This window comes from Brienomyrus brachyistius, chromosome 1 (assembly GCF_023856365.1).
Source record: "Brienomyrus brachyistius isolate T26 chromosome 1, BBRACH_0.4, whole genome shotgun sequence".
In the NCBI taxonomy this organism is placed as follows: domain Eukaryota; kingdom Metazoa; phylum Chordata; class Actinopteri; order Osteoglossiformes; family Mormyridae; genus Brienomyrus; species Brienomyrus brachyistius.
In genome coordinates this window covers 26,842,018-26,858,355 of record NC_064533.1, presented here as the reverse complement: position 1 = coordinate 26,858,355, position 16,338 = coordinate 26,842,018, and the positions used below count along the sequence as shown (strand labels likewise).

The 16,338-nt window shown below is 43.8% G+C and overlaps 1 protein-coding gene across 2 annotated transcripts in view; it reads left to right on the top strand.

The window, feature by feature from the left end:
- LOC125740448 (nuclear receptor-binding protein 2-like) overlaps positions 1-16,338 on the top strand; it is a 65,485-nt gene that overhangs the window by 38,723 nt on the left and 10,424 nt on the right. The window contains exons 2-8 of one of the 2 annotated variants that reach the window (XM_049011586.1): positions 6,334-6,456; positions 6,852-6,953; positions 7,071-7,160; positions 9,845-9,885; positions 13,814-13,908; positions 14,910-14,933; positions 15,734-15,820. In XM_049011586.1, the coding sequence (XP_048867543.1) occupies positions 6,334-6,456; positions 6,852-6,953; positions 7,071-7,160; positions 9,845-9,885; positions 13,814-13,908; positions 14,910-14,933; positions 15,734-15,820 (562 nt within the window). Of the gene's footprint in view, positions 1-6,333; positions 6,750-6,851; positions 6,954-7,070; positions 7,161-9,844; positions 9,886-13,813; positions 13,909-14,909; positions 14,934-15,733; positions 15,821-16,338 lie in introns of both variants that reach the window. The other variant, XM_049011596.1, reaches the window with a different exon arrangement.

Below are 16,338 nucleotides of genomic sequence, written 5' to 3'. Positions count from 1 at the left end.
TGGTTAGTACTGTTGCCTCACACCTCTGGGACCCAGGTTCGAATCTCCACCTGGGTTACATGTGTGTGGAGTTTGCATGTTCTCCCCATATCGTCGTGGGGTTTCCTCCGGGTACTCCGGTTTCCCCCCATAGTCCAAAAACATGCTGAGGCTAATTGGCTAAATTGCCAGTAGGTGTGCATGTGAGAGTGAATGGTGTATGAGTGTGCCCTGCGATGGGCTGGCCCCCCATCCTGGGTTGTTCCCTGCCTCATGCCCATTGCTTCCGGGATAGGCTCCAGACCCCCCGCGACCCAGGAGGATAAGTGGTTTGGAAAATGGATGGATGGATGGGTTAAGGGTCTTGCTCAAGGGCCCAGCGTGACAATTATACTGAGCCCAGGAGACCTTTCGATCACAGGCATAGAGACCTAACAAGTGAGTCAAACGCCACCCCCCACGTTATCACCACTGACACTGTCTGAGATTAGCAGTAGCGTACAGCTTCTCCAGTAAGGCCTGGGCTGTTCTCTTATTTTTGTTATCTCTATACTGCACACTAGGCCCTCCCCCTGGCCTACGCCTCCCACTCGTCTTACCCTTGAGGTATAGCGGGTGATAAGCAGGTTTTTTTTACTTTGTTTCCTTGAAACACAGTTCAGCTTTATATATCTCATCGACTATGAAAACTGGGCACAATTTTGAGTATAATGTAAAAGCCTTAAGTTGACCTAATTTTCTCTTTTTTGTTTTGTATATTGCACTTAGTTTCTTACTGTACTTTTGCTTGGGTGATATTTGTGCATGCAGAGTTTCTGACGTGAGGTGTTATGCCGTGTTCATAAAGCTCTCCCAGAATCCTCTTGCACTTGTTACTGGTCATGCATTACAAGTGCAGCTAGGCTGAGCTCCTTGACACCTGTTTGCTTGTAGTGTTATTACCTGCCTTACTTGTACATTCCTATGGATCAATGCAAGCATGTGAATGTATGCATTGGGTTTTCATTCTTCATCTTCTCTGTTTTACAGCTTCACCTTCATATATTTCTGATTGTCCTCTTCTGAATTTTGTTAAATTAGTAAATACTCTCCTTCACATTTCTTCATTTCAGTTCTTTCTGGTAATTGAGGAGATATATTTAAGCAGTTTTACTCCTGTTGTGCCAAAACAGGGCTTTGTTTGTTTGATTCTGATTGGTTCTGGTTGATTTTTCCTCTTCAAAAGTAAGCTGGACCCGGGTGTTGGCACTGGTTTAATACAGAAAGCAGCCATCTTGGTCACATGGCAACAGTACAACACAATGGGCTTCAAATGTGATTTTGTTGAGGATGATTCAAGGTCTACTCATGGTCAAATCACTGCTGAAGCAAATATAAATGCTTTGTGTACAATATTTACTCCAAATCACTTTTCTAAAGAAGAAATATGAATACCATCGCACAGCCTTCAACTAGGCTGTCATAGACTGTTTTCAGTTCATTACACCAGCCATTGTGGGCCACATCTGATGAGGTATGGCTGAAAAAAGTGTGTGTGTGTGTGTGTATATATAAATAAAATATATATACAAAAATATACAGAAATACTCCAAAACAATAGCCTCCCTCCCACTCTGAAACTCCCTCAGAAGACCAGGCCTAATCGTTTTAAAGGAGTTTTTAATCTGTGTATTTATTTTCAGTTGAAGGGACTAAACTTCTGTTCTAAGGCCCCCTGTAATGTGGGCAAAATTAAACCAGAGCACAGAACAGGTTGCGGGGCCATGCTGTGCTGTGGAGAGACCTCCATCAGTACTGGTGCCATCTTTCCCAGGTATAATTTCACTAATCTGATTAACATCTCAGCAGGAACACCTGGGTGGTGTGGACCAGCACACTGATCAGGGAACAGGAGGCCAGCGTGAGGCCGGGTTTGTTTTCCGTGCAGGGACTGATCGTGTGGTCAGGAATGGTTCAGGGGGAGCGAAGTAGGGGGGGGTGGGGTGGGCATGGACCAGTTCTCTGTCTAGATCAGTAATTCTCAGTTGGTTTGGCCTCAGGACCCATGTTTTCATCGGGCATTAAGTCTTGACCTATTTTTAAACATTTCCAACTAAATTTATTTCACAAAAGACAGTGCAGTCCTCGTAACTAGAACACTGTCATTGGCCGTCTAGTCTCAAAAACAACAAAAAAATGCACTGAGTTTTGGCTATTTGCTCTTCAGTAGTCCAGAAAAGCACATCTGCCACAGATTGGTAATATGTGTGAATCTTTTTGCAAACTGCCTCAGAATAAGTAGTGTGATGGAGCAACGCCCATACAGATGTAAAAAAAGAGGAGCAGGCAGCTGTGAGTCTGGGCTGCCTGCAGCATGGCGTGACGTTTACGTCGCAGTCGATGACTCGCTGCGCAGCTGCAGAGGCTGCGTTTCATTCCTAGTGTGTCCCTTTGCGTCGCCACAGGGAAATGCCTCAAATTTGTATGCTCTGCCTGTGTGTGAACATTATCATGGCTAATACCGCTCTACCACACTGTTGTGTGTGTCTACACAGAGAAGAGTTTCATTATCTTCTGTAATTCTGGGCCCTCAGTCAAACTGGCAGCTTGGGACCCTCCATTATATAATTTAATAATTTTGGGTATTCCAGAGCCCCTGTAAAATGCTGCCTCCCTCCTGAACCTCATGCCCCTACTGCACCCCGATTATCTCATATATACTATAAAATCCAGCCAGCCACTGTCAGCAGGAATTAGCACTGCTGTTTATGGCGGGTATGGCCGGAAGCGAATGGTACAAGGCAAGGGTGTACAGTCAGCCCTTGTTTATCACGGTTAGTCAGTTCCAGACTCTACCGCGATAAGTGAATTTCCGCGAAGTAGGATTCTTTATTTATAAATTGAATATTTTCATAGTTAGAGCTTAGAAAACCTGTTCATGACCTTCGAAATACGGTTTTAAACATTATTAGACATGAAATAACACCCTTTAGTCACCATTACTGTTATGATTGCTGGACTCAGAAGCAGGAGCGGGGAGACGAGGAATCAGGATCGAAGGGTTTAGTTGGAATCACTCCAAATGCAGAACACAGGAACATGTAACATCAAAACGTCAGTGACAGACCTGGGGTTACAGACTCTGACGTGGACTTAAATACACCAGAGGAATGAAACTGACATAAAACAGCTGGTCATGATTGGGGATGCACACGTGGTTAATAAGGGGGCGTGGCACACAAGAGGATCCTACAGGCAGGTCATGACAGTTACACTCGTATTACCCAATATATTAGACAAAATAACAGAAAATAAGACATATTAGGTGTTACAAATATATTATTATTGTACATTTAATTATGAAGATAGAAGTGCTTGTGTGAGTGAATGGTATGTGAGTGTGCCCTGCGATGGGCTGGCCCCCCATCCTGGGTTGTTCCCGCCTCGTGCCCGTTGCATTACACAAGATGTTTGAGTGTACATGTATAACTTTGCTACTATAATGATGTCACTTCCTGGAGTCAAGACAACAGGTTAATTGGTTCCCTATGTGGCTCAGATTTTCAGGGTTACGCTAGTCATCCTCCTGTATCGGTTTTGCTGATGCTGGTTAAATTTCAGAAATATGATTTCAAGTGTTTAGCACTGCCCAGTAGGGGGGCGCTTTAGTCTGCTCCAAGCAAATTATTTACCTTTATACCTTGCAGTTACTTGGGTATCCACCTGTCTGGTCGGTCTCATTGTTCTATAATAAAGCCCCGTTTAAACAGACCCAACAAAATACTCTTCTGCATCGCCCAGCTCGTTAAATGGGCATTATTAGTGAGATTAAGTGTTTTCCCACTTATTTCATACAAAAATGGAACATTTATTAATAGGAGTCGTTAATATGTAGTCTCAGTGAGTAATGCAGATTAAGAAAGAGAACTGCTTAAACCAAAAGGCTCCGATATGGAATAAGAGGATTGCAGAGGATGCTAAATGAACCAATGCACAGCATTGCCTTTTAAATTATTTGCAATGCACAGTATGTTTTTAGCTTCACATCAGGCTGGGCCTTGAAGGACAGCTCAAGAGCATCTACAAACAGCTGCAGTTATAATCCCAGTGAAACAGCAATGCGCCGGACTCCTCTCTGGATAACATGTATCTTTTGGCTCAGTGCTCTCCATTCCTAGTGTAATCCCTCCCTTTACTGTGAGATGCTTCATCTCCAAGGACTTTTCCCCCGAAGTAAAGAGTCATCAAACCAGATTATTAGAAGATGCTTCCCACTGAGGCTGTGTAATTACCAGATGAGCAAACAATTTGTTTATTAAAAAAAATATATTGTGAATGTATTCATATCCAACAGAGTCTGATTCAACCTTCCCACGGTTGACTTGTATACCCATTATCCCTTGTCCCGTGAATATTCCAAGCCATAGCAATTGTTTTCAAGGTTCCCCGAGACTGCTGGCCCTGCCCTTGACCCTGTCGATGAAACATAGCGGCCGCTGGCTGCAGCTGAAGTGGAATCATTGCTTTCTTAGTCCTGTGCTGTGGAACCCTGGCTGCAGAACCACATGACCATTGTTTGGGTTCTCGGCCAAGTGAAGGTCAGAAGGAGAGGTGAAAGGTTGGGTGCTTTGTAGCTCAGGGGATTAGGGATCTGTAACCATGCCCAGACGGTCATGGGTTCAGATGCCATAGCTGACAGAATAATAAGTTCTCCATGGGGAGGAATAAAGTACAGCTGTCCTACTACCTCTGATATTGTAGGCAGTATATCTACAACATACCATAGTCAAAACAATGAAGGTAGTACATTGAATTCAAGCAGTTGGTTGCTTTTGTCAGTGACTCGTGCCAGGAAACATGCTGTACTCCCCCTGAAACCTCTTCCAGATGATGGTGGTGTTGAGTGGGAAATTTTCTTCTGCCTCAATGACAGTGGTGTATCCTGCTTAAAACACTGCAGTGGTGATAACTTTTACTGCCCGCCCCCCCCCCCCCCCCCCTTGGCTAACAACTGCCCACCAGATGCCCCCCTACCAAGATCTCTCACACAATTCATGCACTACTGCTGTGACCCAAAACACCTAAATGCCCCTCAGGTAACGCTGCTGCAACACAGATATCCTTTCGGCTGACAAATGCAGAATTTTACAGCATGTTTTCTCGGTTCTCTTCCTTGGTTCTGAGCATCATATTACCATCACCAAAATACTGCACATGGACTGTAGTAATATAGAATGTTGATTTTTACTCTTCATCCTATAAAGGGAGCTTTGTGGCCTGTACTACGAAGCGGGGTCACTGACTTATCGGGGTAACTTGTTGGATTTAAGGTAGTCTGGGCAAAATGTAAGTGAACGAGTATGAAGTCCATTTAAACTGTGATACCTTAAATCCGACAAGTTACTCGATAAGCCAGTAACCTCGCTTCGTAGTACAGGCCACTGATGTGAATAGATACACTGAACTTGAATAAGGATACACTAGAAAAATACAACAATACCGGGGCAGATAACGTATCTCATAGCTTCTTCAAAAGGTCTGTTATGCTGTACTGACGAGTACAAAAAATAGGCTCTGTGTAGTTACGGGCTTCCCACATTGCCACAAGGCTGAAATTGTAGGCATAATTTAGTTTAGTTTGCAGAGGCAGGATTTTAAATATATGGGGGGAGGGGGTGGCATGCCTCTTGTTTGTAGTACTTTTATACGCTATGAGTCTGCATCGCCCTGTGAATTATTACCCTGGCTGCCGGCTCGGTAACAGATGGGATAACGACTCTTGTGGGATGTGTAAATTTCGATTGCGCTCTGCCGATTCATTTTCCAATCTTTTATTTAGCACTCGAGTTTTCGGGATGGATTCTCATGTACCTGAACGGAATTATAATAATTTTTCAAGCCAAGTTAAATTTCTCTCATTGAGTTTGTGTCAGTGTCTGTGTTTACAGCTATTTTAGCTGGTCTTCCCAGGTCTTTCTCTCTTGTCTTGTCAGGGATTGTATTAAGTGCATCATCTTGGTAATGATTATGAGTCTATCTGTCTGTATTCACAATAAAAACTGCTAATAATCAGTAAATTGAAGAGCAGATTTCTAAAACTTACTCAGTTCATTTTTGTTAGCTACCAATGACCTAATATCAGACTTCTTCATCGTAAGTTACAGTATTGAAAACCAAAATTCACTTAGTCCTCATGTAATCCAACAAAGAACTTCAGTTTAATTTCCAAAAACTCACTAAATCCACATAACCGTACCCTGTGGACTGAATGAGTTTTGTAAATTTGCTCTTCAGTTGTAAATATTTGTAAACAAAACCAGTCTTTGCTCTGTTCGGAAATTAGCATTTAGCCTTTTTTTCCTGTATACTCTACAGGTCAGTCAGGGCAATGTGCCTGGCATCGAGAGTGCTTCCCTGGCCATGGACACGGAAGAGGGCGTTGAGGTGGTATGGAACGAAGTGCTCTTTTCAGACCGGAAGGTCTTCAAAGCCCTGGAGGTACGGCAGATGTAACACATACTTTCCTTCAAGTTGTCCTGCTTGGCTTTTTCAGGTTTGAGGTGTTTGCCTTTGCTCTAGTAAATATAGTTGGTCCTTAAATATGCTTCCAAAACACCAGTAGGTGTAACTGCCTTCCTACACTTAGAATGGACATGAATTACTTTGCCCACAAATGTGTGTGATGTCTATGAATACTTATCTGTCAACAAAAACACCTCAAAAATGATTTGTTGTGTTTATTCCTCAGCTCCAGCTAATGTTTGCCAGCTGCACAACCTTCTGCCCCACTGGTGTGATTATTTCTCAGCTGCTGCTATCCGCTGACCTCTGCTGCTTCCTGTGTGACCATATACCCAATCTTCTCACTGTGCGTATCTGCTGTTCCATTTCAGGATAAGATCAAGGAGATGTTTGAGAATCTGATGCAAGTTGAGCACCCCAACATTGTCAAATTCCACAAGTACTGGCTGGACATGAGGGAAAATCAAGCAAGGGTAAGCTGCCGCTGGCAAACCGCCGGCCGCTCCATATCGCATAGCTCGAGCACCCATAGAAGCGCCAATGTACGGGCTCACTAGACCTCTTCTCATCCTTTTTGGTCCGTGTTGCAGCTGGTGTTCATCACAGAGTACATGTCTTCAGGGAGCCTGAAGCAGTTTCTGAAGAAGACCAAGAAGAACCACAAGACTATGAATGTGAAGGCAAGTCTCACTTAGAGGATAAAGTTCCTTGCAACCCAACTTCTGATGCCAGGCCCGACTCTAGCTATAGACAAAATAGTCGTTACCTAGGGCCCCTGAATAACCAGCATTATGGAGCAAGTGAAATGATCACCCGCTTGTCTTGATCGGGGGGCCTCCCAAACCAAGCTTTGCCTAGCCCTCCTGAAAAGACAGAGCCGACCCTATCTGACACAACTAACGAGCACATTTCTGAAACTCACTCAGTCCATTTTTTTTTTGCTGTTTTTGAGATGAGACCATCAATCCCCTGAAGTCAGGCTTGCTCATCATATGTTAGAGTATTGGAAACCAAAACTCACTCAGTCCTCATGTCATCCAAGTAAGAACATTCATTAAATTTAAATTCTCGAGAAACATATCCCGTGGAGTGAGTTTTGGAGATTTGCTCTTCAATTAGCCTAGTGTCCCAAAATGCACAAGAAGCTGTGAGAACATGAACCATCCTAATATTGAGGACACCTTTGAGTCATCAATAAACTTTTTTGATTGGTGGCATCTTGGTTGACCTCTGACAGATGGTTTGAGTTCTTCTTTGTTGGAGCTTCTGATATATACTGAGAGCGTACTCTAAAAAAGACTTCTGGCAGGCGAGTGTAGCATTTGATTTTCATGCCTCGGGATGTTTTGGTGGTAGAGTGGTTCTCCACTTGTGAAACTTCGTATTTTGCGTATTTAATGTATGCATTTAAATATTTTATAATTCATTCAGCAGCATGTCTTGGTATGAGCTTCGAGCAAAGAACCCCCCAAGGCTCTGTCACGTATGCATTTTTAATGAAGGCACTTAGCGGGAGTGCGCTACACAACTTGAAGGTGATCTTAGTGCTCACTTTAAGGAATGTGCTCTCGTCTGCAGCGCCATCATTTGGTGATGGGAGGTAATGCTGCATAGGTAACTAAATAACATTGTGACCCAATGAGTTGGATTTGGTTTCTAGGATAAATGCACAGGAAGTGCAGTAGTGCAGTTTTTCTTCAGACAGGCCGGTAGGGAACTAGACCTCATCCAGCTACTTAATAAGACGTGGCATCAGGGTTTAAATGGATAACTGAGTTTATTATCCATGACTGCTGCTTTGAAGTCGCTCTGCAGAAATCACACTTCATCTATGTAGTTTAATTCTGATGTTCGTTCTATGTGGGAAACCTTGTTCTTTGCGATTGAGAACAGATCCACAGGATTCGTGTGCTGGAAGACGGAAGACGGCGGTTTTATTAGCGCCCCTGGGATATTTTAGATGAGCAAGCTGAGCAACATACAAAACAACCATTTGGCTCTGGACTTAAATGAGTGAGACTGTAAACTCACGAGAGCCGGAGCCCAGCTTCCAGATCCTTCCCTCTCTAACAGGCACACGGCGAACTCGCTTTATGCTCTCAATAAAACCTCCATTGCTGCCTGGTGTTTTGCATTATCTTGTGCAAAATTTGGTGTATTTATTGGCTTGTTAGATTAGTTCATGCTCGCATTCTGCATGACTAACAATAGCATCAAAGGAAAGTGTTTCCATAATAGTTAACTGTGGGTGGCACAGTGGCTTAGTGGGCAGCACTGTTGACTCACCCCAGGGTTATGGGTTCGAATGAACAATCCGTTGTGTTGTGTTGCGTTCTGGGTGCGTATGCTCAGGTATGTGTCCTGCTATGGACTGGGACCCCATGCAGGGTGTACCCTAAGTTTGTGCCCTGTACTCTCTGGCATAGGCTTCGGGTTCCCAGTGACCCTGACTAGGATATCCAGTTAGAAAATGGATGTTCCTGACTGAAAAGAAAATCATTTATAGCAATGTAGAGATTTCTATAGTATAGTTTTTGTGACTAAGGTTCCATGGATGTACCAGCAGGCAGAGTAGATTCTGGAAGGGGAGCTTAGCAGATTGCCTTGTCACCTCACAGCTCCAGGGTTTTGGATCCAAGTCCCACCCCACTGACGTTCATGTGATGTTTGCACTTTCTCCCTCTGTGACAGCCCACAAACGTGCTGCTAAGCCAGTGTGTCTCAACCCAGTCATTGGGGATCCCCATACAGTCCACATCTTTGCTTCCTCCCACCTCCCAACACACCTGTACATGGTATTCAATGTTCTTGATCTGGGAGAGAGCAAACACCTGTACTTTTGGGTGACCCCCAAGGACTTGGTTGAAGCACACTCTGCTCAGGTGAACTGTTGATCGTATGCCCATATAACTGGATCTCTGTGCGCCCTGTGATGGGCCCCATGTGGCCCTGGGATTGCTTATATTATTGCAGCTAGATAACTGATTTATCAGCAATGGATGGAGTAAATGCAACAAAAATACATGAAACTAATATGAACTGTAATTGGTGGTTTGGCCTGTTTCTTTGTGTTTGTTACTGTGTTTTGTTTACTGACCCAAAAGCTGAAATAATTAAAAAAAAAAACTTTGGTCCCAGGATAATTCAATGTCCAGCCAGATTTCTGTTGTATAGATTATTATATTTTCTCATTTGGCAGGTTAAGAGCCACTTCCTACTTAAGGGAAGTTTTCTCTTCTGTCTGTATTGTTGCCTGACGTTTCCAAATGGCCTATTTCCATTTATCATAGAATCAGGCCTTCAGCAAACCTTCTTCTTCAGTAAGAGTAATGAACTCAGTGTAACCCTGTATTCTTTCTCCTAGGCTTGGAAGCGGTGGTGCACGCAAATCCTCTCTGCACTCAGGTAAGACAGACGTCCACAGGAGTGTTTTTTCTCCGCCGTACACTGAGTGTAGACCTTGTCATTCAGTTTGCAGCTTCGTCTCCTAGGTTCTCGAGATCGTTTTTTTTTTCTGACTGTTTAGCCATCAGTGATTCACTAAGAGCTTTGCTGTAGGGCAGTGTTTCTAATCTGTTCCTCAGGGACCCATAGACAGTCCGTGTTTTTCATCCTTCCCTGCTCCTCAGAAATATGGACTGTCTGGCAGGGAGCTCGGAGGGAGCGAAAATGTGGACTGGCTGTGGGTCCCCGAGGACCAGATTAGGAAGCACTGCTTTAGGGGGGTGCAGGGGCTCAGTGGGAAGTGCTGGGTCCTCAGTTTCTGCACCAACTCTGTTTGTCGCTAAATTGGCTTTTGCGTGTTCTCCGTGCCCTGTGATAGACGGCCATCCATACCAGGGTGTCCCTTGCCTTGTCCTTCCTTGGCTCCTGGGTGTCGGCAGCCCTCTCAGCCATTTGGGGGGTGGCGCAGTGTATTGCCGCTCTGACGGTGATCAGAAGGCTGCTAGGTTCAGCTCTCATGACCGGCAGACAGATGCTGCCATTGGGTCTGCGAATATGTTCAAATGCTCCAGGAGGCCAGCGTTTCATAAATGATTATGGAGTATGAATATATGGAAGAATAAGTAAAAAAGGGGATTTCTTACCCCTCAGTATTTTTCTTAATGAATAATATGGCACTTCATTTTCTCGGAAACTGAAGAGGATTCTGCGTTCTCTTGTGGGTTGGAGAGGTGAGAAGCTGAATCCCGCTTGTTTATACGGCATTTACCGAGTCCCTGATTTCTTTGGAAAACAAAGATAAAGATAGAATAACATGTTAGCTGAACACAAAGACTGTGTGTGTTTGTATTTTGGTCGGGAGAGGGATTGTGTCACCATGCATTGTTTTGTTTGTGTAATTCTGCTGTTTTCTGCTTAGGATTATTGTACAGACCAGTTACAACAAGCAGCAGAACTTGTTCCATTTCAATTTTTTTCTTATTTAAATATGTTTAAAAATTCACTACTTAGTCATAGAGCCATTTTTTATGTTCATCTATTACTGCGTGAGGCGGTATGACCATTAGTCTCTGTGAATTTAGCCAAATGCTGTATCTCGAAAACAGATGGTCCTAGTAACGTGATACCTCGACCAGGGTTTTTCATTCCACTGAGCCTCGTAAAAGTCATCCTAAGCCAGGAATCAATATGGATATCTCCGCAAGAGTATTATTTTCACTTAAGTACCTCTCACTGGTATGATAGTAGAAAACTCTTAATGGAGTTTCTGTGCAATTTATGTGGGTAGGGAAGATTTTAAATGAAATTAAGCAAGTCTTTATCCCTCCAGTGGGGGCGTGTTTCTGCTTGTTCAGGGCTTAACATGGACACTTCTGGACACAATTTGCACCACAGACGTCTAGGATGCTGGTGTCACATGTGATTGTTTGACTGGGAGGTGTTCAGAGCTTTATGCAATTCATGTTAAGAATTGCTGACTTTGGAAAGGGGCCACTGTTTCTCATAGGCTCTGACTTTTAAGGTCTTCAGTGTCCTGGCCTCGTTTTAGTCCCTCCTTCCCAGGCTGAGATGCTCTCACAGTAATGCCGCTTCTTATACACGCACACACAGATATACGCACACACAGTACTAATCAATACCTCATTGTGTTATTTAATTAAGTTAAATATTTAAGTGAGCTGGTGGTAAAATGTCACAACATATACATAGAATGGCTGGTGTGAGGTTTGGGAACTGAAGTGAAGTGAAACGGAAGGTTTCTTGTAGCCATTTAACAAGATGTCAGTGACTTTTTGGAGAATATAGGACATTCTTGTTAGCTTTCGTTGAATTACTCTTAATTTGCATATGCTCTACTGTTAAATTGTGTTTTTCTCTGAGCAGATATACCCAGATAGCTTTAAACATTTCCTTCCACTGTCTTTGGCATACTACCCTTTATGTGTAATGTATATATAATGTCTATACTGTAAATGTATATGTGCATTGTCAATGAGGAATGGTGCTGAGAGTATCGCTGCTCCCCAGAAACCCTATCTTAGCAGTGAGATATGCTGCATCCCTCACCTTTTCAGTGAGATATGCTGCATCCCTCACCTTTGCAGTGAGATATGCTGCATCCCCCCGCCTTTGCAGTGAGATATGCTGCATCCCCCCGCCTTTGCAGTGAGATATGCTGCATCCCCCGCCTTTGCAGTGAGATATGCTGCATCCCCCGCCTTTGCAGTGAGATATGCTGTATCCCCCACCTTTGCAGTGAGATATGCGGCATCCCTCGCCTTTTTCAAGATTCAAGATTCTTTAATTGTCACATACATAGTCATACAAAGTACAACACGTAGTGAAATGCAGTGAGATATGCTGCATCCCCACACTTATCAGTGAGATATATTGCATCCCCCATGCTGGTGCACAAGGGCAGTTAAAATGACAGGCAAAGCATTGTAATGCAAGAAATCACTCCAGAAAGTGGTGATGGCTGTGTGAGAGGTGAGGCCTTAGGCCATGTGTCTACTGTCCCATAGCATTATGGGGAATCTACTGGTAACCATACCATGATGTGGATATGATGGCCATGTGACATTCCAGAGGCATGCTGTCTCTCTGACTATCAATGCAAATAAGGATTTTGGGATTTGTGTCCCTATGGCAGTAAGCAGTGAACTGCTTATTCCCAATCTGACAGTTAAAAAGCACTTGATCCTTCTTAGCTGGGGGTGTGACATTTGGGGTGCCCCTCCCCACCCAGCCTGTTCTCTTCACAGTGGGGTCTTATAACTGTGGATGGCTTGCTTCAATGAATTTTCTGCACTTTATAAAATCACATTTTGTATTGCGTCCAGCTTCTTTTGTAATGCTTTGGAGCCAAGCGAGTCAGTCGTATTGGGGTTTTTCATAGCAGTACATGTTTCTGAACAAACGCTTTTAATGGTACTGTTGTATCCTTATACACTAGTAATTAATTCATCCATTAGTCTTCTAACCACTTGGTCAAGGTCACGGGGGTGGGAGCAAGCAAAGGACACAAGGCAGGGGTATGCCATGGACAACACGCCAGTCCCAGAGGGTGATCCATCCATTTTCTAAACCGCTTATCCTACTGGGTCGCGGGGGGTCCAGAGCCTATCCCGGAAGTAATGGGCACGAGGCAGGGAACAACCCAGGATGGGGGGCCAGCCCATCGCAGGGCACACTCACACACCATTCACTCACACACGCACATCTACGGGCAATTTAGCAACTCCAATTAGCCTCAGCCTCAGCATGTTTTTGGACTGTGGAGGGAAACCGGAGTACCCGGAGGAAACCCCACGACGATATGGGGAGAACATGCAAACTCCACACACATGTGACCCAGGCGGGGACTCGAACCCGGGTCCCAGAGGTGTGAGGCAACAGTGCTAACCACTGCACCACCAGAGGGTGATATTTTTAGAAATGAAATATATTGTTTGCTGTAATTTGACTGAACTTTGATTACTCTCTTTCTGATTTATCCGGTTTGAGAAACACTGCTTTATAGCAGACTTCTTCTGGGCGACATCCCTTAAGATGGGAGGGCTGGTGGATCGCTGGGTTAGGACCCTGTGTCTGTGATCTGAAGGCTGCAGGTTCAGATCCCAACATCAGCAGAGTGGTTTCACATTGGGCCCTTGAGCAAAACGCTTAACCATAATCGCTCAAAGGACTGACCGGCCCTGCTTTATTAACTGCGCATCGCTTTGGATAAAGGTATCTGCTAAATTAATAAGATGTGCTTATATTTTAATGCAGGTATGACACACTATCACAAGAATGTGCATAGTTTCATATCTGCTTGACGTAAGCAGCCAAAAATGCAAACATGACATTTGAAAAAGTGCTAATTAGTGCTTGTTATCTCTCCTAGTTACCTGCATTCCTGTGACCCACCCATCATCCATGGAAACCTGACCTGCGATACCATTTTTATCCAGCACAATGGACTGATCAAGATCGGCTCAGGTGAGCCACCATTTGAGCTGTCCTGGTAATGAATGTGGCAGCATGTTTGGCTCCGGTGAGATGCCTTGTATGAGCTCAGTGTCTTACATTGTGCTGGTGTGTCTGTCAAGGCTCTTTGAAGCCAACTGCTTGTCCTACTGACAGAAATGGGACTCATGGGATAGTGGTTATAAACAGGAATGAACAGCATGTCGACGAGCCCTTGATCTCAAAGATCGATGCACAGTAGAAACGTCCTGCTAATTTCTGGTTGAAAGTTGGTGCTCCAGCACAGAGCCATTCATCCTGAAGATGTATCATTCCGAACCCTGAGCTGGTCTCTTCTCTGCTTTTGCTGATGTTTTCTGCAAGCCATAATAAAATATATTATAAGCCTACAACCCAAAAATATTCTTCCCCCCAAATATCAGTCAAAACAGTAAAAGAAAGGTGAGTTAAATGGAGTGGTTTGTGGCTGTATGGGTTAGGATATCGTGCCTGTGATTGGAAAGCCATGGCAGGCAAAGTGGTCTTATTACTATTTGGGCATTAGCCCCCAAAACTACTCAGGGCAGTGCCAAATAAGTAATTAGCAGAAAACTTTGCTCTCACCTGTATACATGCATCTCGTAGGGGAATAAAATGGGATTTGTGAAAACTAAAGAATTCCTACGCACTAATGGCAAATAAAATAATATTATCATCAAATCTAACATCATCTTCAGTTCTGTATCTGTGTTTTCAAGAAACAGTGGTTATTGCTGTTGTCATTGTTACTGAATAGCAGCATTAGATAAATGTGTTTTAAATCTATTCATTTACTACATTGTCAGAGATAAACTGAAAGCGTGTCACCTGTAATTCTCCTCTATTGCTTGGAGAAGAGTAGCTTTGACAGCCAGCTCTGGGCCTCACTGCCAAATGCATTGTTGTGTGTGTGTTCGTTTATTTCTGTCTGACACTGTGATTAATTCTCATTTACTCTTTCTCCTGCTTCTCTCCTTCACCCTGTCCGTCCACAGTGTGGCACAGACTCTTTGTCAATGGTAAGGTCCCTCTCCTGTGTGTCATTCCACTATCACTCTGGAGAATTTCTCTATAGATGTTATTGTGCTTGGGTTTTATAGACCAGAAAAAATTATGTACCCAGTTATGTACATGCACGCCTCTGTGTGCGTATGTGTGAACCAAATGTCCCCACAATATGATAAAGACCTGTTATTTTCATGATGTGGGGACCATTTTTTCGGTTCCTGCTAGGGGAAATTCAATTTTATAAAAATCTGTGAATGCAATCAAAAAACGAAACCTTCAAAAGTATTTTGTTTGGTTACTTATGGTTAAGGTTAGGGATGGGAAGGGGTTAAGGTCCTCATTGTTGGCATTACAGTAATGGCATAGAAATGAATGTACAGTGGATGGTCCCCACAAAGATATGAATGCAAGTCTGTGTGAGTGGGTGTGTATGTATGTATGTATGTGTGTGTCTGTGTGTGTGTGTGTGTGTGTGTGTGCGCCTGTGTACATGAGATGTCTTCCTTGTTAATCTGCAGCGTGCGTCTGCCTGCAACCGCCTTCATTCCCAGCTTTTGGTTGGTTACATAAATACAGTATGTTTAATTTAGTCAATAGAGCTTGTTTTCGTCATGCTAGCAGTCATGAACACTCCTAGGAAAATTCAGTTTAAGGCCTAAGTGAATTAAATAGGGTTTTTGTATCTTGTTATGGAAGCTTCTTAGGAGCCCCTGTAAATGTGGGCCGAGTGAAGTTTGCAAATCGCAGTCTCTGGATGAAGATGCCGGGTAATGCAGATTTTAACCCCCACTGATTCTCCCCCTTTTCCCAGTGTTCCCAGAGGCCAGTGTTCACGGCAAAGTGCGCCACCACCGTGACGAACAGAGGAACTTGCACTTCTTCTCCCCAGAATATGGCTGTGAGAGTTCCCCCCCCCCCCCCCGCCTCGATGCTTCCCCCTCTACTGACACCATTTGAACTGGACACGGGGCGATTCTAGGATTTTTTTATTATTATTTAGGGGCATAATAAGGGCCATAATTCATACACAGTGGCCACCCTTATCATTAGCCAGAAATTTGTTTGGAATCAGTGAGTGACAGGGGAGGAACACTCCTGGGGCCAATCAGCTTTCAGTTGAGTCCCTGTGGCTCCACCCCTGTATACACCCATGACTGGGCAGCTGACTTGGGAGTGGATTTTTTTCTCTAGTAAAGTTGCCGATGGTCACCTTGTTGTATGGGAAAATATTTTGTTTTAATTGTTAACCCTTGGTAGCTCCCTCTTGTGTTGTCTATGGCTTGTCTTGTGCTGTTTGTAGTGTTATTTTTCCAGTAATTTCAAAATTCACCTCCCTATGAAAATAAATTGCATAACTAAATGCATTTATTACTGTGTACAGTTCAACCAAAAAAAATCATGATCTAATTGCTCTGT